A 24,005-nucleotide genomic window follows, 5' to 3' on the forward strand; every position below is an offset into this window, starting at 1 on the left:
TGACCTTTAGGTGATTCTGCATATCCAGATTTTAAAACATGAAATCATTAACCTGGTGTGAATGAAATCTAAACATGGAGGGAAGTCGATTCATGATGTAATCTGCATGAGGGATCTGCATGAAGGCTCGAGGCAAAAGCAAGTAAGTGGATCAAGATAGTTCTGTTTTGTGAAACACTGATTTTACACGACAAATGCAGCAGATCATCGTGTTGTGTGGTAGTGTATTCAGTATAGCTTAAAAAATATTTGATTGACTATGGAGTTGTTGTTTTTTCTGTTTTTGCTTTTCTGTAGGCCAATCTGATGTGGTGTTAAAATAAACATCTCAAGGTTTCAGATTGTTTGCTGGCATCCCCTTGGAAGCACATGCGAGGGGTTCAAAGTTGTCTATAGCCTGTTAGTAAAAAAAAAAAAAAGGACTCATCGATTTATTGAGAAGTAATAGACAGATTACACGAAAATGGAAACAATCCTTTGTAGCATGCCTGATTTTCACACTGCCCCACTTACCACCACATAAACTGTACCACCTGAGCATCCCGTGAGTGGGTGCAGGGCGTCACGTGACATATGCAAGGTGCAGCACGTAGGAAACCCTCTTTAACTTACAACTCAAACAAGGTATGTGACGCAAGGACGTATTTTTTTTTTTTACAAACAAACAAACAAGTGTCAGTAAGCACCAGGATTTACTTTTAATACCATCATCTCTCTCTCTCTCTCTCTCTCTCTCTCTCTCTCTGGCTCTGTCGCTCTCTCTCCCAGCAGCAGAAGGAGCGTCCTATAGGCTAATCAGCTGGTACTTTCTATCCATCCATCCAGCCTCAGCATCCTCCCCCCCCCCTCCCCCCCCCTCCCAGAAGAGGAGAACCGACAGCCGGTGTGCGCGAGGTATTTTTGTCCGCTAACCATGGTGGGAATTACGGATATCGTGTGCCTTCTCGTCCCGCTGGTGATGATCGCGGGGTCCACCTTGCCGACCGACGTGAAGAGCGCCAAGGAGGCGGAAAAAACGGGCAATTTCATGGAAGACGAGCAGTGGCTGTCCACCATTTCACAGTACAGCCGCAAGATCAAGCACTGGAATCGCTTCAGAGACGTAAGTCCGCCGTGTTGACTGAGAGATGCGCGTTAATGCGGTACGAGGACACACAGAAAACAGTGAATATAGTTACCGCACTCCTTCTTAGCTTGATAATGCACAAAAAACTTGGAGCTGTTGCTGGAACAAACACAGCAGGAACACAAAAACACACTCTTCACGGAAAAGCTCTTTTTACAACAAGATAAAATAAATCACAATCAATCACTGTCTGCAGAACTGACATAACACACATACTCCCATAGCCTATTCCTTTGTTTATCGTTTGTTTTATTTTGTTAAGTTTGACACTAGGGAGTACTGCTGTTCATGTTGTTTCTGTTTATTTATTCCATTCTGTTTGACTAGCCTACATGTGCACCAAAAACACCAATACAAATCGATTGTGTAAACCTGTGTTATCTGTGTTGGGGCTGATAAAATGATGGAAATAGAAGATATATGACACGTGTTTACAGTGGTGAAAGTGGGCTTTATTTTGAAGGAAATCTAATGTTTTTGTACATATTCAGCTGATTTGTTTGTTTTGTTTTCAAATAATTACTGGAAATATGTGCAGGGCAAATGTGAGTTGGATAGTGCAGGTTTACAGGAGAGAAGATTGTTGTTGCCCTAAAGCTAAAAAACTGAAAACTGGATTTTTATGGATTCCTCTTAAATATCCTGGGTGTCTAAAGCCTTTTTTTTTTAATCGGGAGAGCCACCAAGAAATGAACGATGAAGCTTTCCCAGGATTTCTAGGTCAAAATGAAACAGATGAAAATATCTAGAAACCATACATAGGCTACTATACTACCTCTATTATTTTTAGTGTATGACCCCCTCAGTCAATTAAAAGCAATAAATGTTGGAGTCCTACTTGCACAGCAGGAGCAGAATAGACCTATTCCATCATACTGCTCTTAATGTGGGTTACCTCAGATGTGTTTCCAGACGTGTCCCGGGAGATTTCCACAAACAAGAGAATTAAGCAATTAGAGCAGAGGGGGCGGTGATTGATTGATGTGCGTATTCACCTCCTGAACAGACTGAACTGGGCTGCAGGGATTGATTAAAGCCTGCAGGGTATGTGTGCACGGTGATGTATGGCTGTGTCGCTGAATGTATGGACGTTTAGTTCTGCCTCCTGCTCTGTGAAATGATTACTAATGATCCCTACAGGATTTGAACAATAGTGCAGTCGGATTATGTTCCATAGAAGTCCTGTTGATTGGGTTTTAATTGATCCGGGTTGGTTGCAAGCACGTGATAGGTATCATTATTGGATTGGCAATATGAGCTTCAGGTTGAGCATCTTTATGAGAACAACGCGATATCTTTTCAGGAGGAGAGGATGGGTCTTTATATGCGATAACACCCCCCCTCGAGGCTGTGCTGTCGTTTCTGATCTGCATTTATACGCCGCCTTAAATCCTCGGTCGAAGACGTCCCTGAAGGAAAGGTGAATGTGTGTGAAAATTGGCAGTCACACCCCTCCTGGAGATGGATAACTTTGGCTTTGATTAGAGAGTGTCCTCTGGAACTGTTCTTAGGGAAGTAATGAAATTGTGCGCATGGACAGATTAAGTCGGAATTATTGTGGGATTATAACTCTCTGGATGCTGCTCTATATATTTACACAGCTTTGATCCAAAATGTTAGTAAGAGCCGCAACTCCACTATGAATCCTGCACAAAGTGACTGTCCGTGGATGAGAGGAAAACTCGTCTTTCATGAGAGAATAAAAAGAAAAACACACTCAGGGAATATGTGTAGCATCCTATAATTAAAACAAAAAAACAATTCAGGGAAAGTTGGATCACCGTCCTAACATTGCTTAAGGGGGTTTACGTCCAGTGTGGAGATGTCGCCTGCTACAAATTCCATTTTCCCTCAATTTAACATCAAAGCTGCTGCTGCGTGACTCAAAACAGCCCCCTACAGTGCCACACTCTATCTCTTTCATGATCGTTATTCCCAGAGGTGATTGTCTTAATCTGTGTGCGTGTGCATTCGCTTCTGTGCGTGTTTTTGTTGAGTTAAAGGGCAGGGCGAGGAAGTAGTGGTGGTGGTGGTGGTGGTGGTGTTGTGTCTCTGGTGAGGATGATGATGACAGGAGAAACATCAGAGAAACAAACCAGCGAGCCTCCCCGGGGGGATCGCCAGTGGAAACAGCTTTGATTTCAGCTTGCTGCCACAGCAACAGCAGCTTGTGTGCTACGGTGTTGAAATGGAACGTGTATCACTGAGGGTTTGATGACTCTATTCCTATCAGGCTACAGCTTCAGGGTAGAGGAAACAACCCTTTATCAGGATTTTTGTCACATCACTCAAACGTCTTCAAACTAGACATCTTTTCAGTTTCACTTTTGCTCAAATACAAATGAGCGTTTAATTGCTTTGTTAGCTTTTGAGGTGAGAAAAAGGATTAAATAAAAGAAGTGGGAAATGAGCAGAAGTTCAGTCTCAGGGAATTGTTTGGTTGATGTATAAAAGCCTGCAGAGGACACAGTTATAGGTATTCAGATTACACAAATTGATGTTGACTCGCACAGTCCTCCGAGAGCTGAACGTTGAATATTAATTCAACACAGAAAAGCAATAATCAAAGCTGCACAACATGAAAGACGAGCTCTTTCATTCTCCCCTTCTGCATGCGCAGATGCACGCAAACATCACACATAAAAAAAACACACAATACATACTGTGGGCTGCAGAACGCTCACTGTAAATATTTCATGTTTATTCTCTTATGTAAAAGGCAGAATCAGGATAAGAGGCTCTTCTGCTTCCAGTAAAAAAAATAAAAAAAATAGCCCCCACACTTCAATTTAATCTATTTCACAGGAAGACAAGGCGATTAGATTTAACAGTTACAGTCAACAAATAATAGAATGGGATACCTTCAATCCTTTAATCTGACAGGTGCACTCAACATTTCATTCCACTAATGCACTAAATCCAGCAAAAAAAAAAAAAAGAAAACATGGGAGCAGGCGAGGCGAGCCTTAGTAATGTATTATAACTCTTGGACTGACAAACTTCATGCTTTTTTTTATCAATTCAATCAAAGATGAAAAAAATGACATAAAATACATTAAAAGGGATATCCCATTCAGCTTCTTTAATAACATTTAATTGGTTACTACTCTTTATTTGTGCACTTGTTTTTTTAGGATTTCTGTCCAGGGATTGCAACCAACTCTCAAGTTCTTACTTATAATCAGAGGCGCTGCTTGTCAACAGGCAAGGCAGGCAACTGCTTGGGGCCTCAGACCAGTAGGGGGCCCCTGAGGGCTCACAAACTTAAACCGAAAGCAGTGGCCCAAAATGTGCACATTTTGCAATGACGGTAGGAAACCTCCCTAAGGGGGCCCTATCTGACAGCACTCACTCGCATTGCCCAATTAAGCGTCGTTCCCATTATTGCGGTGAAAACCAAAATTTGTCGATGAAAGTGAACAAAGAAAGATGAGGAGGAATTATCCGTCTATAGGAGAGAAAGAAGAAAGAGGAAGAGGAGTAAGAGTCTGGACACTGGCAGAAATTATGAACGCTGGTTGGCGGGTCCCCCAATTGATTTTTGCATAGGGCCCCAACAAACTCTAGAATTGCCACTGCTTATAAACAACCTTCAAATAAAATTAAACAGGACATGTATGGATGAACTACAGAGGGAGACGTACAGTGCATAGAAACAAAAATGCAAATATGATTATTTAAAAAAATCATCTTGTCCTTTATGTAGCTACTCCTTTTTGTTTGGAGCAAGATTAGAATAAAATTGGTTTTGCACCATGAAATTTGAGGACTCAATTAAAGGGACGATTGCATGTCAACTGGGATCATCTCCTCAATATCGGAGCGGTCTATTTTCATTTTAGTATGAAAATTAAACGGCTGGAGAGTGCTGCATTTTTATGCACAGCAAATCCAATTTGGCACGCCGGCTAAAGGCAAATCAACAGTAAATTCAATTTTTTGCTCAACTTCACTCGTAAAAAAGGATACTGCGCATGAAATCACCAAGCCGTGAAATTGGTACAATGTTTTATTCCTGTTGATTTAAGATGAAGTCAGATATGAGCCTAAAACATGAATGATGATTAGGATGTAGGAGTACTAGTTCATCAAGTAGGAAGCTGTTTATTGTCGGCATCCATCATGCATCGAGAAAGGACAGGATTTTTTTCTCCGCCTCCCATCCAGTGCTGTCTGTGCCTGCTAGATCTTTATCTTTGCCTCCAAAGTCAAGCAGCTCCGGATCACCCTGTACCAACCAACTGCATGCACCTGTTATCCATTCACTTCATTTTTAGAGAGCAGACAACACTCTGTACCAGAACAACAACAAAAACATCAGATCCCTCCCCAATGCCTGGGGATTAAATATGCAAAAATGGATGAAGCACTTGAAGCAGGTCCTGGCAATTTGACGGGAACATTTGACAGTAGGTTTTTACTTTATTTTAGCCTCTTGTGAACTTCAACTGGCCACAACCCAGCAGAATCTTAACACTGTGGGGCAGCTGTCAGTGCTGAATTTTAGCATTTCACACCATAGCATACGATAATGTAATTGTGGGTAATAGCATTTGTAAAGCTGGAGCCAAATACTCCATTAAAGACTATCCACATGAACTGTAAATTGTAATCCTACCTCTGTGCTAAGACTGGCTTACTTTTACACAGTCACTTGACTACCTCTTCTGCAAATTAGAATAGACTGCTACTGATGCGTTACTGCTATGAGTGGTGATAAAAGCCTATCAGAAATCCATTAATCTATCTCGGCAAGCTTTGTTATTATTTATTTATTCATGGTTTATTTGATTGGGACAGATACAATATACATAAACAAACTGAAAACAGCCGCGCAAAGTTGTTCTGGCATGGACTGTCCGTTATCGCGCTCAGGATTCTCTATGAGGCTGCACACATGCAGATGGAGTGCGTCCAACAGTTTTGGGAGCGATGGTCTGATTGTTTGGGGTTTGGACAGACTGCTGGTGGGCTGCGGGGTGTCTTGGCTGCCTGTAGTGGCCTAGGTGGGCTGTAATTGAGTAGGGGGGGGGAGGAAGCAAAAGAAACAGCCTTTCATCATTCACTGCTTGCAAGGCTACAGCTGCTTCCCACTGCAGTACTATAGCCACAGCTGAAGGGCACAGGTGCCGCAGAGAGACAGGGAGAGAGGATTTGATATAAGAGGTGAAGAAAGGTGTTAGATATCAAATATCTTTGCCAATGCAATATAGCACATGGAATAAATACATATTCATTTAGAAATCTCCATACAAGTGTGACTTACAGCTGCAGTAAAAAAAAAGACACAGACGGTCCCGTGAAGCCTCCTTTTTGTGCAATATTCCTGCAAACAGATGCCTGAAATTTCTGCATTTCAAATACATGACTTTTTAGAATGACCTGCTTCTGTGTTGGTTTCACCTCGTTGGTATATGCCAAAAAGGTGGTTTGCTGCAGAAAACACCTGACATCCATGAATCTGCCTCTAATGAGCTCTTTGTGGGATACATCCAATGCCCTCCTGTTGTTAAAAACCTGCATACACAGTAAGTTGGCCCTCGTAGGCAACAATAAAAGACCCAAACTAGTCTGAGTGGTGCATCAAGACTTGTGTATGTTTCATAATTAACTCTCGTTTGAAAATGCGCTACAGCTCTTAAATTCTCATGCTTGGCTTCTGCTATTCCGTTAGGCAGGTTCAATTAATCACACCATTGTGTTTTCTTTCAAAACTAACAGTAACCCTAAGTGGCAGTGGCTGTCCCAACAGTAAATGCCACCCAAGTGTTATCACCTCTGGGCTTGAGCCAGGCTGAGGTATTGCCAGTGTAAACTCAGCACCTCCTGTAGGAACAGCAGCTCGCCGATACAAGAGAATTTGATTTGGGAAAAAAAAGTTAGAAGTGGCTGAAAATAACAGGATGTTTTAGCACCTGAGAGTGTGGCTTGTTGAGAAAGTGTTTCTTGTAATCAAGAAATATGCACACACACTCATACATATACACACATGGGGACCAGTAGTGTAAGGAGCCAGCTGCATTTTCTTTCTTTTTAAGTAGATGTTAGCTGAGAGGATCTCATAGTCAGAACTACTTGAAGATGCACTTGAGGGATTTCATTTTTAGCTTAGCATTTGAAGACTATGAAAATGTATTAACCCTTTTTACCCTTTGTAAAAAGAAAAAAAGAATTGTGAAGATTAGATCAGAGCGACTTTAATCTTACTGTTCCAACTTACAAAGAAACGGAAATCTTCTCATACTGTAACAAAAAAAAAATCCAAATTTTTTTTGTGGTTTGCTAACATTAGAAGCTGCTCTTTGGTGGGGGGAAGGAAAGTTGACACTGCAGCAACCCAAGCGTGTTATAATAGTTTGCAAGAGACAGGCTGAGTCTAAAACCACATACTACCGTACTGCCTAATACATACTCAAACAGTATACTGCATAATGCCTACCAAACCTGACAGTTAGTATGTCGTTAGCAAGATACTAAATCACATGACAAATTATCGGTCCAAGCTAGTTGTATAAGCTAGCATCAAGTTAGCACAACTGTTGGACCGTAAATAGAATTCAGCAACAATATACATCAGTTCACTACTACTACAACTGCATTATTAGACGTTAAAACATATTGCAGCAAAGTTACTTTCAACTATATGCCGCTGGTTGGCTGGCTGTTTGGTGAGCTCTGCAATTGGTAAGTCTGAGAGCTGCAAAGCATTTAGCGGTTTAGTATAACCTGTGCGTTCCCGTTTCATACTTAAACATTCTGGCCAATCTATGATACATCCGGGTATTTCTCTCATACACATGAACATACTACATACCCATTGTGATGTCATATTTAATATGATGATAGCATAAAACTTGTTGTTTCGGACGCAGGTAATTTTCTGTCACTATGTAGGCCTAGTAGACAATAAAAATGTAAATCTTGAATCTATGTAAAGAAGCTTTCAAACGCAGTTATAGAAAAATTTAATTGTATGATAATTTAACAAAATAAGTTCATGTGGTTCTTGTTTTAATAAAGTCAGCTGAATACAAAAAAAACAAGCCAAAGACAGCTAATTTACCCCATTCCATCAAAAATCCCAATTAAAATCTTTCGTAAACCTGCTCTATATTTTTCCAGTAAACCACGTATTTTTGACACCCAAATAATGCATTTAAGGCTAGCTTAAAGTGCTAGCTAGCTACTTACGCTTAAAATAATCTCTCAGCTTTGAATTAGCCGACTTTTGTTTACCCTCTCTGAAATCACAAACCTGCAGTGAAGTCAGAATAAGCGATATAGCAAGTTTACCCTTGTATAATTTTAAACTAAGTGATTCAAAGTTGGGCTAAGCTTTAGCCACTGTGAGCTAGTTAAGAAGGATTTCATAGTCTACCTAAATTTAAGAAGTCAAACGCGTTTGAAATCAAAATAAATGTTTTAAATAATGCCTGAATAACCTATGATTTAAGTGACACTACAGTTAATGTGTCTTTTAGGAATTTCTTCAAGAAAAAACCTGAGCACACTTGGACACCGGACCTGCCTGGAAGCAGTAATGACATCCAGTCTGTCTTTGCTACAAGTCAAGTCAGGTTTCCGCCCTGTGTTGTTGCTGCTCTGGTTGTAACTCTCTCTTGCAATTGTCTTAGACTCCCCTGTCTCAAATCATTGGCTGATTCGTATTCTTCTTGGAGAAACCTACCAAGGGAACTTCATTGATTTTCCATTGTTGTCCATGTCTGTTTTTCAGTGTAGCTTGGTGTTTTCAGTGAAGTGTGAAGGTTTTCTTTGTTTGTACCAGATTCTCCTGTGAGTTGCAGACTGTTGTCTTATTCCCCCCCCAGGGCTCTAAAAGGCACAAGGGCAGGTTTTATTTATAGATAGTGAGTAGAGGGCTGGCATGAGTGAACAGCGGCTTTTTGAACAAGATTTTAATTCCGTGTTTATTGTGTCTGTAAGTTGTGTTAATTTCAAAACAAAAAGGACAAAAGAAAGTTTGAGCTACTTTTTTTCCCCCAGTTTAACCAGTCAATTTCTGGCCCTGGGCATTTAAATATCCATCCAGTGATCTAAAAATGCTTTCCACTATTTACATAATGAATGTAATGTGTAATGTGTCCAGGCATAATGTACTCTTATCCATCCTTTGCCGCTGTTACAGTGTTTCTGACGTCACTCATTTCTAGACTGGAATCGGAGCCTTTCTTGAACAACGCAGGAAATTTGAATGCTCAATATAATCTATACAACATAAGTGTCAGGCAATTTAATGCAGACATAAATGAAAACCTTTTGTCTACCTCCTTCAGTAGGAAAGCAATTACTCCAGTAGGAAAAGTCTCATGAAGACAATGTCTGTTTATCCGTCAACAAATGTTGTTCGGTAGAAATTGTAATCTCTCTGCAAACTGAAGCATAAAAAATACATAAATTATTCATTCTAAATTACTTTCACTAGGGCATTTGTTCTTCATTGTAATTGCCTTTTTTTTTGCAACCATACATCTTTTGTTCATGCTCAAAATCTGCATCCACAGATTCTTGGATTACATTTGACATGTGCAATGATTTTAGTTATGTATATTTATATATCTGCATTTTGACAGAGGCATCATTTTCTATACCCTCTGTTAAATGCTGCCATCATTAGGCGTGCTGGTGTAACTCAGTTGGTAGAGCAAGCGTCCCAATGAACAGTTACTACAGTCCTTGTTGCATCAGTTGCTGGTTTGATTCCTGGTCTGGACGCTTTTTTGTGGATGCCATCCTCTATAGTCTACAGTAAATCTCCTTACATATCCTGTCACTCTATAGCTGTCCTCTAAAATAAAATAAAGCAAAAGCCCATACACTGGATTCACTAAGTAGAGTTGTCTTCTCTCAATCGGAAAGTCGAGGGTTCGATCCCCAGCTCCTGCTTTATAACAGTTCATTCCAGGAGAAAATGAACTGTTATAAAATATATTACCAAAATAACAATGTTAGCATTTCCGTTTTTGCCCTGAGTAGTGTCTGCAGTTATTCCTCTCAGACTAAACACAGCAACAATCTTATTATCTAAAGGCATATACCCTGAGGGGCAAACCTCTGTGCACAAAATGCCTTGTATAAGATCCTGACACACAACTTGCTGCTTTGCCTTAAGGGAAACAGAAGAGTAAGCTTAATTTACTCTTTAAAAATATTTTTCTTCTTTCCTCTGACTCACAACACCTCACATTTATCTTCACCGACCAGGTGGAAGCTTCACTTTTCTATCAGTGCTATTTCTTCACACTTATTTTGTCTATCGATCCGTTTCCCAAAAGTACTAACCCCCGCTTTACCTTTTATTACCTGGTCCTCTCTGCTCTCTTACATAAGCCTCGCTCTTGACTCTGTCTTGTAAAGGATGCAGCCCAGACTCTCGGCGTTTGATTCTCTGCCTCTGCTATGCGCTGCAATGCTTCAGCTCAGAGCTCTGTGTGCATGCAGAAATATGGAATCAGCGGGCTTGCTTCTCATGCCCTGCAGCCCAGTGTGAAAGAAGATAAGAGGCGAACATATAGGGTGAGGATATTGTTCAGGGGGTTTTGTTTCATCTCAGGCATGTCTCATGTGATCTGTAATCCAAAGCTGTGAACAGTCATTATGTGAATTTTCAAAGTGGGAGGAAGTAATACGATGCTATATGTAGCATCGCTGCCAAAGACTACCTCAAGGCAATGGAATTTTTTTCATTTTTCTTCTTTATTTCATCAGATTTAAGGGTTATGTTTTGTGCTATAACAGAATCTACCACATCTGATTTCAGCAGTCTGCTACCACAAGATTTTTTTTTCAGTGTAGAATAAATTCTAAGTGTATTAATATTCCTTTTAAATATCTTTTTAAAACCAGATCCCACTTCAAGAGTCCTTTTAACTCTTCAAAGATTAAAATTAGGATGTTTTCCACCATCAGCAAACTGATGCTCTCCATCAATGAGAGAACTCCTAATTGTACACGGTGATCCTCTCTGCACCCTCCTCTCCCAGTGACATTCCTCTTTTAGAGGGTTCTTGTATTTGCATAAGGACCTTTTGTCTGTCATGGATTTGACGGGGAAAGGATGAAAAAGAGGGGACCTCTGAAGAAGTGTTGGGCATGCAGCCCGGTCCTCGAGGCAGCCTGGAGGGAGATTAGAGTGAAGGGGGACATTCAGGGTAGAACGGCACTTCATCTTGTTCTGCAAAGCAGGTGACTGTCGAATCAAACAGCTCGCCAGCCTGCTCATACATTGCTGAGACTTTTCTCCAGAGACAAAAGTAAGCAACAGTTGTTTCCCCTAGGGCCAAAGAAAACACCGTGTTTTTCTGTAATGGTTGTCCCTCTGTGTAATGTTGTAAAGAAGGTAGAGACACACTTATTACAGCTGTTGTTCAGTCATTTATTTCTCAAGCAGGGGAAACAGCCACTGTAGTAGAGTGAAGCATTCACAGGGATTCTCTTGAAAACATGCCCGTAGACCAAAAGCCTCAAGAAAAGACAGAAGTAGGCCGTAAACTAGACAGTGCACTTCCTGTATAAATTGGGGTGTCAATGCTGCATGCTGAAAAAGATGATTTCCTGCTAATGCTGCATCTGAAACAAGACACCTGATTAATACCTGTGGCAGTGAAATACATCTAATTAAAAAAATAAATAAATACATGTAACATATATATATATATATGTATGAAAAATAACATTACATATCCATGCATAATAACCAATACCTGATGGAATTACAAAACATTGAGTGACTTACACATACATGCTCTCCCTGCCTGTTTAACATCACGAGGTAGAATGTGACTTAAAGCTACTTGATAGCAAAAACAAGTCTCAGCAGTAAACTGCAGATTGGCAAGCTGAACCGCTACACTAAACTCATACTGAACAGTGATTAAATGATTTCAAGCAAATTTTACATTCGGCTGTTTTGGGTTTTTTTTAAGCCCCTGCGAGATTTCTTCACTGCGATTTTTCTTCGATTTCAGTTAAATCGATCTTGTTTACTACTAATTTAGTAGCTGACACACATTGGGCTACATAGTACATAACTTTACCATTAGCTGGAGGTAACCATGGAATATTAAGGAAGTTGTTGAATGCTAGCTGTTGATTGGTTGTTGGGTAAGATCAACAAAGATCTGACAAAGATCATTCAATAACAATTACTTATTAGATCATATTGTAACGTTTGCAACAAAGCTCCCCTAGTCCTTCTCAGAGTGCACAGATGCCCACATGAGAGTGTTAATACAGTGTCCTTTGTCACTGATGAGGCAGTGGTGCACTCTGCTGTCACCATGGACAAACCCCCTCGGGATAAGCACAGAGAGGAGTGATTCTGACAGCTGACATTTACCTTGACACACCTGTCAGTCACACACAAGAGCTGTCAGATAGACTCACGTACACCAATCAACCAGTTTCCTGTTTTTCCTTTTTTGATCCTAATGAAAAGCAAAATATTTGTTTGTGTTTTTGCAGGTTTCAATCCCCCTCAGTTCTTTTTTTTTTTTTTTTTGCTGGCCTGTGTTTGCAATGGACAAGGTTCATCATATCACCCCACAGATATGACAGATTGTAATCTGTCAATTATTATTGTTGAGCTCGGCAGCAAGGTGAGCAGTGCGATGTTTGATACCGAGGTATAAGCTTCCCGACTCTGTTTATCAGGAGGAGATCTTTGTGATGTTATCAGGTAAATCACAGAGCTCCTGGATACAGCAGAGTGCTTTCAACTCTAAGCTTCCGTCCTCTAATCATGTCTGAGTAAAAACCTGCAGTCTTATTTTTTTCTCCAGGATTTCGGTCTGTGAGTCACATTTTTTGAGTGATATAACTCCTCTGCTGTGTGCCAAACTTGTCACCGTGCTCTGCACGTCTTGCATTGTGCACTCAGGAGGATTTATTTTTCCCAGAATACATTTTCTGCAGCCTGTCTTTTATGAAATCATTGATTTCCAGTCCTGTCAGCGCAGCAGGACACTTTCCCTCATCGGTCCTGGCAGAAACACAAATACAGAAAGGCTGCTAAATAATGCAGGAGCTGGAGCATCAATAAAGGAGGCATGGGAGGCGTCAGATTAATGGCCAGGTCGTAAACTGTTTGAGGTCCTGTCCTGCTCGTACGTGGCTCCATCAGGCCTAACAAGGTTGAACAACCTAACCAGTAATGATTCAGGGAGCTGCACTGGGTTGTTGAGATAACCTTCAGTCACATGCCTACTGGAGGAGATTTTTTTTTCCACCAGCGAGCCTTGGCTTGGTGCTGCAGCAAGTTAGCAAAGTGTGGTGGATTTCAGCGCTCGAATGCAGTCCCTGTCAGTCATGAAAATATTTACCTCCGTGAAATAAAACTGTGAGGGTCAAAGAAGAAGGTCTCGGCTTTCATGAGGGTTGTCGATTTTACGTATGTGTCAGGATTTATCGCCTTCCTGGGAGCTATTCGGCACACGCTTTCAGTACAGTAAATGTTTACAGTGATGAGTAAGTCATCGCTGAGGAGGAGGGAAGATGGCCGATTGTAAATATCCTGATATAACTCATGTTTATTATTTCAGACAGAGGGATATTTTTATCTTTACTTGCTCCCCTGGAAACCCTGGTATTTAAGAATCCAATCTAAAGTATGTCTGGTTTAACCTCAAACTAGTTTATTCTAGTAGCATGGAAGACTACTGATCAGGATGAAGGATTATTTAACCAGTAAATGCACATGATGATGCTGAATGTAACTTATTTGATTCAATTTCTTCTGCTTGGAGTCTTCTTGTTCTTTTTTGTGCATTTTTTCACAACCCTGTCTCTGCTTGGACTTTCTTGTTAAAGATATTATGTATCCCAATGGGAAAATTCATGTTTATATCAAGGCAAAAAATCTTTATATTTGAGGATTTATATCCTATTTCTTTAGTTTCCTCAGTAGAATATAGGTTTGAGAAGTAATTTTTTACTGTCAGTGCAAATATATTTTTATATGTATGTGATATTTAAAGCCCTGAAAACATATTATGATTCTTATCATGAGTGATATGGTCATACAGACTGACAAAGTTCTAATTATTTCACAAGATATTTCTTACTTTTTGTGCCTTTTTCTTGGTTTTCTCATTTGAAAAGTTGACATTCTGTATTCATCCATGCGTAAATAAAAGAAAAGCAATGTTTGAATCTAATCAAATGAAAGTTGAGGTTCCGTGATTTTCGAGCCCTCCAAAAAAGACTCAAGAATCACCTTGTGTGGAGATTTAAATGTCCACTTTTTAACCTGGGTGCTCTAACTTTGATTGTCTCTCTTTAAGTCTTGTATGGTTCATGTATAAAGAGGGCTTCAGGGGTGATTAAATGAACACGGGGTTCACAATGAATGCATCTTTAAACCTTGTATCCTACGTTACTTTTTTCTTCTTCACTAATATTGCCTTTTTTTCTCTCCTTTGCTGTCATTTCACCAGGAGGTAGAGGTCAGTTCTCTCCAGCTTTTCTATTACGCTCCTCCAGCTGCCTTTGTTAAATGTCTTTTTCATTCATGACTCATACCCTTGTCTTTCTGTGTCTTTATCTCCACTCCTCTGTCCATTTTCTCCCTCACTCTTTTTACTTTTAAATCTTCCTTCTGCATGCTCATTTTAATGAGAACGATTAATGTTGTAATTAACTGTAAAAAGGACAAAGAATTTGAAAGACAATGCCATATGTCTGGCATATATGCAGCCGGTGCAGATTTTTGGGCTCATTTCCATACAGATGCACGCAGCCACGGTTCATACTCATCTGTCTATTGAGACTCACTTGGCTAATTATCACGCTGCAAAACTAATGTACACATTATAATCTATGTGCAATGGCTATGGAAACAACGTCACTTCTATATGAAGATAAACGGGTGATAACGTGTTTTACCATCAACATCACTGTTCATATATATGCCTGCCGTGGGTTTCTTCTGTGCTGCAAAAACCTGATGGATTTCTTTATGTTTCTGCAGGATGATTATGTTCGTACCTGGGATGAAAATCAAGGCTCTAATGACAGTAAGTGTCTCAGTATCTTGTCTTTTTCAGATTTTTCCTGAATGTCATTTGACAAAAAGGTTTTATGTTATGTATACTTGTATTATTTCTTTATGTTGGTGCATATATGTGCATTTTGAACAAGCATGTACATATAGAAAAAGTACTTAGTGTTCATGCACATAACAAGTCACTGTGAAAAAAACAATTAACCTTTTTCATACTTATAAATTTTGTTTCTGTTTCTTAAAAAAACTTTTTTTTTTCGAATGCATTGAAGGCAATGAGTATTTATGTGGGCGCAAACTTTCTTATACATCTTCAATATCTCTGATTGAGCCTGTTTAAAGGATGATCATGATTGTGTAACAATCCAAAACCACACTCAGACTCAGAGGAGAGTCAAGGACACAAAAAACTGTTTGTAATGAAAAGTTCTTTACTTAAACGTTCGTAGGTCATACACAGAGAGGCAGCAAAATCCATCAAGGGCAAAACCATAAAATCTAAAAATCAAAAGCGGGTAAGCAAACACAAGGAAAGCAAGGCTGGAAAGCATGAACACACTAAGCAGACAATGACAATCTGGCAAGGTGATGTTGGATAGACAGTATATAAATAAAGGTCAGAATAATTGCAGATGAGACACTGGTGTGTAGGGACAAAAGGCAGGAATCAGAACAATGAATAGGACATGGGGCCATGAATAGACACACATGAAAAGCCTTCATGTACCGTTAGACAACAGCTAAAGTGAACATTTTCACTGCCTAGCTTACACTGCTGTTCAAAAGTCATCACATCACAAAAGAAAAGCGGGAATTATTGCATTTGTGATTGCCAATGTTGGTGACATTTATTAAAAACACTCTTGACCTTTACTCATGAAATACTATCAAACAGATATTCTAGCCTGAAATTGTTTAAATTCCAACATAGTTGGATTGGTTGTCTGTGGCGGCCTTTTTTACTCTCAAATATTCTCTCATGTCCCTCCAGTTTTTGCACCTATTATCTCTTCAGTTGCTGATCGGTCTGGAAGCTCTGACATCGTAATGATCTGTCGGATTTCATGTGTTTACTTGCAAGATGCAGCTCAGTATGACATTATGTCGATGTGTAAATATGAGGAACGCTTTTCTGGGTTCTAGAAGAAAAGAGACATTGATAAACAACTTGGCATAGAAGCCTTCGATTACAAACAACCCACAATGCAACACTCTCATAATGATAAAATATAATATCTCACATATCCGTCTCCTATCAAGAGCAAACTAAAGCTAACAAGACAAGACAACCAGCATAAAGATTACATGTTAGCACAAACCATTCAATCATGCAGATGTTTTTTTATATTTTCGCCTTCTTCACCATCTCGACATTTTATACACAAAACATATTTTAATGTCCTCATAATGTTTGAGTGTGCGCTCTGGTTTGAGACACAAAGATAATTCCACACATGTTGGAGATGTATTTGTTATAAATGCATTGAATGCATGGTGATGCAGTAAAAGCAAAGCCACATGGTTTATTAAAACTGGATGTCATTAACATGTACTGTAGCATGGAGACAGAACCTGTGGCCTTCATTTGAACTGCGATGCCTCCCAGAGCGTCGGCAGTTCATCGCATGGGACAGTGCTACATACGTTCAGCCGCTCGCTGTCCACACTTGTAGTAGTTCCTCAGCCAAAAAAAAAAAAATATCTGAAAGATGTTAGCGCTCAGTTTTATCTGCTTCAGCACATCTGATGTACCTCCCCAAGGAAACACCAAACATCGACTCGACATCAACCCATCACCACTTCGTTCTACTTCCTACTTTTCTCCTGCACTCGGGAGCAGGAGCCGTGCGTTCGGCCTGACCGTGTGAGGCCTCCTCCTCATAGACTCCTTCTGCGACTTAATTGAGCCCCTGCAAGATGAAGTCATGACAGAGTCGTGTCCTCAGCCATTGTTGCTTGATTTGCTGCTTAAATGAAGTCAGCTGAATGGCAGAGTCCATTAGCGCAATTTCCAAGGGCTTGGTGAAGGACTAATTATGGTTTCGAATGAAAGGCCGGAGAGAGAAGTAAATGCATGGGAAGAGGGTGAGACAGGGGTGCCGGCTAATTTGCACTGATTCAGTATAAAGTGACTGACATTAATAAAGTTCCCAACTCTAAAGCAGTTTAATAATGAGGAAATTGTGAAATCAGGGGATGAAGACAGTATTTTTTTTGTATTATTTGTAAAGGGAAAGCCGTTTCCTTGGAAGAAACATAGACGAGGGTTCAAGTCTGCAAAATCATCTGCCCGCACACATGGTGCACCTAAACCTTTCTGAATAGTGCAATGTGGTTTTATGTGTTTTATGTTGCTCCACATCCAAAGGGCTTCATTCGTCTTTTTAGATTTCGACGAATAAGACATTTGTGAAACCACATTTAGGATTGACAAGAATATTGACCTCACACTGTCAACACGAGGAGAAATAACACCTAAAAAGACCGTTGCTTGTAATTTCAAGTTCGTAGTTGTCATTTACCTGAAGGTGAAACCTTGTGTTTCTCAAATGTTAATCGATAACAAAGAGCTCATGCACAGGTTTCATTGTAGCATGAGAACATATGGCTGATTAGTGAAGTATCTGGATGACTTGCTATAATTTAAGTGAGGAGCAGAGGGAGCCACGTGTACTCCAGTTAGTTTAAAAAATGAGAGAGAGCTAAAGAAAATTACTGGTATGTATTTATTTTCATTTTGATTACTTTCCATTAATACTATAATTCTTTTCCAGACCTTGACCACACCATTGTAGCCTTGCACAAATATTTTAGAATCTAAAAAACCATAGGCATTGGATGATAAGGGTTGAACACATTGAACACAATCCTTGGCTTTGCATGGTAGTCAAATCAGATATTTACATTTTTGTGTGGCATCAGGGTTGAAATAATAAACCAAATGTGGGTCCAGAGTCAGCCCAATCAACATAGATTAGTTCTCAACTGCGTGTGTTCAGCTTTTATGAAACTTAAGGAAAGCTTTATATTCATGCCTTAGGTTGTCAGCTGAATTGTTCTTCATACTTTCATTTCACACAGCATAAAGCCCTTCATTTATCGATATCTTAGTCTGGTTCTGACAAAAGTGTGCTATCTCCCCGCACTGATCTGCCGTCCTTTATGAGTGGCCTAATGAAGCGAAGCAGCAAAAGAGAGATTTGTCCCTCTGAGACGTCTCTGAATCAGTGTGATGTCTTTACTTTGCGAGCTTGGGTGAGCCTACAGGCCTCATTTCTCAGCCAAGACCACTTCACCGCTGTGCAGAGGAAGACAGAGCTTTTGAACTGTCAGCGCTCCTAACACACAGGCAGACCGTGCCAGATTCACGCTGAGGTGGAAATTTGCATTCAGGCCCCACACTCCACTTCAGCCGGCTCTGTGCTGATTGAGGGAGAGGTCAGGATAATTTTGCAGTCGATTTTCTTTCAGTCGATTCATCAATCAGAGAGCTGATTGAATCACCTCGTCTGAAGACAGTAAACACCGTAAGAGAACAGTTGTAATGTTGGACTCATCCACACACGAACATACTCTTAAGTCTTTGTGTGCAGCACTCACAGAAGACCTGATCCTTTTATACACAAGCCTTCCAGTGTACCTTGGTTTTCCTGAAAGCTTATCTCAGCCAGAGAGGGCCAGGTGAATGGTGAATGGACACCTCCTGGCAAATCAATGGCTTCGAATCAATTGCAGACACCAAGGTGATATGGAAACGCGCTGAGTCCACACTCCACAAGGTCTAGAGTTTGATACCTCTTTAGGCTATTGATAGATGCTGGTGCTTTGATTGCTCACAAACAAGAGCAGTAGATTTCTATGAGACACCTCAGTGTTTAATTTAGCTCCCAATCTCCATCTCTTTTTACACACTCTACACAGCTACACATCTGGAATACTCCAACTCTCAACCTCGAAAAAACAAGCCACTACAGTCCTCAAGGGACCATCCTACTCCACAATTGTGTCCACTATCACCCCCCTCCCACTCTCCTTTCTCAGGCTACCTTGAGCTGCTTCACATCAACAATAAATAAATAAAAAAAACAACAGTGACAAAACAACAGTAACAAAAAAGTTTGCAACCACCTGATGAATATGAATTACGGTTAACGGCCAGGCCAGGTCGGAGGAATGTTAAATAAGCTCGACCATCGGGCTGTATATAGAATGTAACTACACATTTCTTACTTAAGCTGCTATGTAGTTATTTGAATAATTTTGACCAAATATAAACATATTTCAGTACAGTTATTATTATTTTTATGCCCCTTGTTGGTTATAATTACTATAGACACTATAGCAGTGTGTTTTCAAGTTGATTCACTGCCCACAAGTGGAGCAAAATAATAGTCTGCAATTTTAAGTTTACATATTTATTCTCCCATTCTTGGCCAGCTCATTTGTTCTTTCATGGTGGAAACTTAAGCCTATTTTTTCATTAACTGGTCTACAGATTACAGACATGCCAGAGTCATGTCTGGTTCACTGCTACCTTGCTAACAAGATAATACTGATGTTAGAGGCTGAGTGGGTAAATAGTAGATAAGAGGGTTGATAATGAGGATGTGGCCTGAGCTCTGCTTTCGTTATCCTCAATCTTCAGGGATAAACCACATGCAAATCTGGATTGGATTAGACTGGAGCGCGGGGAGCCTAATTAGGAGAGGTTCTCTGCTGCAGGCATTAGTGTAAAACCAAAAGAGAGACCTTGGAAAAGTAAAATATAAAGTAGTGCTGGTGCAACGAGGGGTGAAGACCATGATTCAAGACTGAGGATATGAGGTGAAGGGAGGTGAACACAAAAGGAGATGAAAGGGAGGAAGAAAAGACGATTGATAGACATGATTGCGCAGCAGGGGTTTCAGATATGGAGAGACGAGAGAGAGTTCTGAGAAACAACAGATTGAGCTGCAAATCACAGTCAACCCAGAAATGATTCCCCAGACCTCGAAGAGCCTGTTGCTATGGAAACGTCATCATTGCAGGCGCTGCTTTAATCCATGGAAGCCTGTTAAGTTAACATGAGGCTCAGGCAGCCACCTTATGCTTCTGTACTCACAACACAAAGCTGTGCCAGCATTGTAGCCGCTCACCACAGACAGGATTTATTTATGAATGTTTTTTGCTATTAGAAAGCAGGATTATCTGCTCTCTGTCTGTGTGCTCTTTTTTTTTTTGGTTTCATTTCCTTAAGTATTGCCTTAATGGTTCTTGGATGGGTTGGATGGGAATTTTCATCGTATCCTCCTGCCTAATGTGCTGTTTACCCATTCTCCTTTTCCGGCTTTGGTTAAGAAAGTATTGTAATGGTTGTATTGCTTTTGCACTGTGGAAAAAAAAAAAAGAGGAAGTTTTGAAAAACGCAAGAACAAGACAGGCGGAGACAGACAAGGAGTTGGCAGATGTGTGTGAGATACTTTACACAGTCAATGCCAACTGGTATAAGAGAGACTAAGGCACCATTGTTGACAGTCTGAATGGATGAGGAGTCTGCATCTGGGCATTAATGCTTCCAAGCTGCACTGTTTCCCAGTCAGAGCAGTCAGTCAGTTATACAACCAGCTCAGCCATGACAGGGGGGGGGTGTATTGTTTTGGATTTGCTTCTCAAATCAGATATCTGTCGGTTCGCTTCGATAATCCTGCGATGTGGGCAGCATTAATGTATTCAGCCACTGGAGAGGACAAGAGCGGAGAGCCTAAGCCTGACTGATAAATTATAACAGTGCCATAAAACAGGATACAGTAAGAGCAAGGGGGGGAGGAAAACAAGCATCTCTGTGAATAAGCTGTATCTCTGTGCACTGTACTGATGGATAGCATAGGTGAATAAAGGCTGGGGGACATGAAGGGAATGTAGTGTGACATCCAGGTCGGGCTCCCAGAGGCCTGTGAGGAACAGACAGCTGTGACATATGAGTGTGTGTGGGGCCTTGACACAGGGTACAGCATTAGCTGCTAGCAGAGAGCGTGATGGATGGCGCAGTGGGAGCTAGCGATGTAGGCTTTAGCTAGCCAAGTTTACATATTAGGAGGTCACCTAAATCAGACCTTTATATTGGCAGTCTGTTAGTTGACAATTGGGCCCTTCAAAAATGCCTTTTGAGCCCTTAAATCAAAATAACAGGTATGAATAAGTGCAATGGAAATAGTTATTTCTGTCAATTAGAGGCGTTGATTTTTCACTACATTGTTGGATTATTAGTAGATCGTCATGTTATTATCAAGCCATTAAGCCTATTCCTTAAAATAGGCACAGAGATGATTATTTTGTTAAAACTTCAAATGGTAAATGGACTTGAGCTTATATAGCACTTTTCTAGTCTTCCAACTACTCAAAGCGCTTTTACACCGCCTGTCACACCCACCCATTCATACCCTGATGGTAGTGATCGCTATGTAGTATCATCAGAAGTAACTAATCCCATTCATACACCGCCACTGAAGCAGTGGGAGCAATTCAGGGTTAAGTGTCTTTCCCAAGGACATATCGGACATGTTGCTCAGCTGGGGATCGAACCCTCGACCTTCTGGTTGAGAGGCGACGACTCTACCAACTGAGCCACAGCCACCAAATCCAGTCTGTTTAAGCAGAGTGGATTTAGAAGAGCGAAACTGAATAAAAAATATTATTTTTCATTAATTTTATGATCCGTGCGTTACATGTCATACATTGAAATAATATTTACATCATCACAGCAAACCTATCTGATTAACGCTGTCATAAGGTCTTCTAATTTGAATGCTCAGAAATGATACCTCACTCCCATTATAGCACGAAATGCCTCAAGGTGCATATCGAGACAAACTTTTCTGCAGTGGTCTAAATATTTAGACTGACTCTGAAGTTGTTCTGAAATAAAACAAACAGATTTGGGATTTGAGACTTGTGGTAAAGTCGAACGATGGGCAGAGACTGATGCAGAAAAAGGTAAAAAGCGAAGGTGCATTTAATTTTCTATTTTTTTCCCCAGATGTAGACACCACCAAGGACCCCTGTCAAAAGGTTAAGTGCAGCCGACACAAAGTGTGTATCGCCCAGGGCTACTCGAGAGCGGTGTGCGTCAACCGCAAGAAACTTGAACACAGGTGAGTGTGTGCAGCCTCAGGCCGAGAGCTGACTAACTCCCACAACACACACATCATCAAAAAATCTTTCATGTTAATGCACACTTACATGAGGTCAACACAGCAGTAAAGTTTGCAGTAAATGGATTGTGCTGCTCTTGGATCCGTTTCCCTGTCAGCCATAGCTGTATTAATAAAACCTGTTTGTGTACCAGTGCAGTAAGACTGCCTGCTGTTTAATGATAAGCTTATACATTCACACCATGTTGAGGAGGGCTGTTTTTTCCATGTCCAGGTGTGTCTGGACTTTGAATTAGCTCAGCAGTTGTCGTGTCAGCTGGACATATAGAGGCTGAAGTGTTTGTGCCTCCTTTGTCCTGCAGACTGAAGCAGCCGGCTCTCAGGTCTCCTGATGGAAACTGTCAGCCCTGTCCCATCTCCTCCACCGGGCCTGTGTGCGGATCAGACGGACACAACTACGCCTCCAAGGTACACTGAAGCAAATACATAACCATAGGACTGGAAATGATTCTGTAATATTGAGTTATATGCTTGTATGGGTATGTATCTTAATTAAGTTAAATAAAACAGTGACGTTATTTCAATATACAAGTGCCCACTTTTTATCATTGAGGGTAGATTAAAGGACCAATATGTAAAATATCTATTGAATGAAATCATTAAATTACCTTTCTTGAAACTATTGCAGATAAAACCTAAAAAGCCTCAGCATTTTTCTAATAAGCTGCACGACCTGAAATGTGTTGAAAGTAAGATAAATATTGGAGATGCTTTTAAAAAATGAAGAGAGTTTAGAATGCATAGAGCTGGCTAAACACTGAAGCTTCAGTGTCCGCCACATTACAACCTACTGTACATAAACATCAGCTCTAGGGAGGAGGGGACGGAGGGAAACAGTCCTGACATAAAAGAAGGATTTTAAGACTTAATTTTCAATTACAGATAGGCACCATTCTTAAACTCAGTCTTAACCAACGTCCCTGTAATGACAATCCATGGAGTGCAAATTAAAGAAATAAACCTAAGGGGAAGAAATGAAAAAAGAGAATACTGTTATTCTTTATCTTCTTTGACAAAATAAATGAATTGACATCCAGTTGCTCACACAAACGTAGTAGAAAAAGATTGCAAGGTAGAAAGTGAAGAAGACAATCTGTGAGAGGTTAATTGGCGACCTTCTTGCAAACGGTGTTTAATTTAACAGTTAAAAAGACAGATTTTTGCCTCAGGAGTTGGTGAAAGGCCAAACACCCAGCTGGCAATCTGCGTCAATTTAATTTCCCTCACATTTATTGGACAGATCTTTCATTGTAAAGATAATAAAAGTATTTCCGTGAGAAACACAAAGTTGGGTTACCATCAACTAGCAATAATGAATAGAAGTCAAGATCATTTTGGCATGAGATTGGCTTATGGTTGCCAAACATCCTTACTTCTAACCCACAAGAGATTAATGTCTAACAGTTTTAGAATTTTTACATTGTGTTGATGTCAACGTTATGATGTCTAACAGAAGTTTGGTTTCTATTACGATTCCCTTTGAGTTAATGTTGATCATTTTTGAAAGACTCTACTTGTGTACTTGGAAGATGTTTGATTTTAGTTACATAATAACAAAACATAAAACCAAGTACATGTCAATATCAGCTGTTGTTGGTATTCTATGTTACAGTATATTGATGTTGTCATGAAATGTTGTCCTGACGTTGAGTTTTGGTTGTCTGGCATTAGA

At 40.3% G+C, this 24,005-nt stretch overlaps 1 protein-coding gene across 1 annotated transcript in view; it reads left to right on the forward strand.

Moving 5' to 3' along the window:
• The first annotated feature begins 839 nt into the window (after window positions 1–839).
• The window catches only part of spock2 (SPARC (osteonectin), cwcv and kazal like domains proteoglycan 2), a 29,272-nt gene continuing 6,106 nt past the window's right edge, over window positions 840–24,005 (forward strand). The window contains exons 1-4 of the mRNA XM_061039863.1: window positions 840–1,102; window positions 15,111–15,156; window positions 22,159–22,273; window positions 22,636–22,741. Of these exons, the coding sequence (XP_060895846.1) occupies window positions 914–1,102; window positions 15,111–15,156; window positions 22,159–22,273; window positions 22,636–22,741 (456 nt within the window). The 5' untranslated portion in view covers window positions 840–913. The remainder of the gene's footprint in view (window positions 1,103–15,110; window positions 15,157–22,158; window positions 22,274–22,635; window positions 22,742–24,005) is intronic.

This window comes from Labrus mixtus, chromosome 6 (genome assembly GCF_963584025.1).
Source record: "Labrus mixtus chromosome 6, fLabMix1.1, whole genome shotgun sequence".
NCBI classification, from domain to species: domain Eukaryota; kingdom Metazoa; phylum Chordata; class Actinopteri; order Labriformes; family Labridae; genus Labrus; species Labrus mixtus.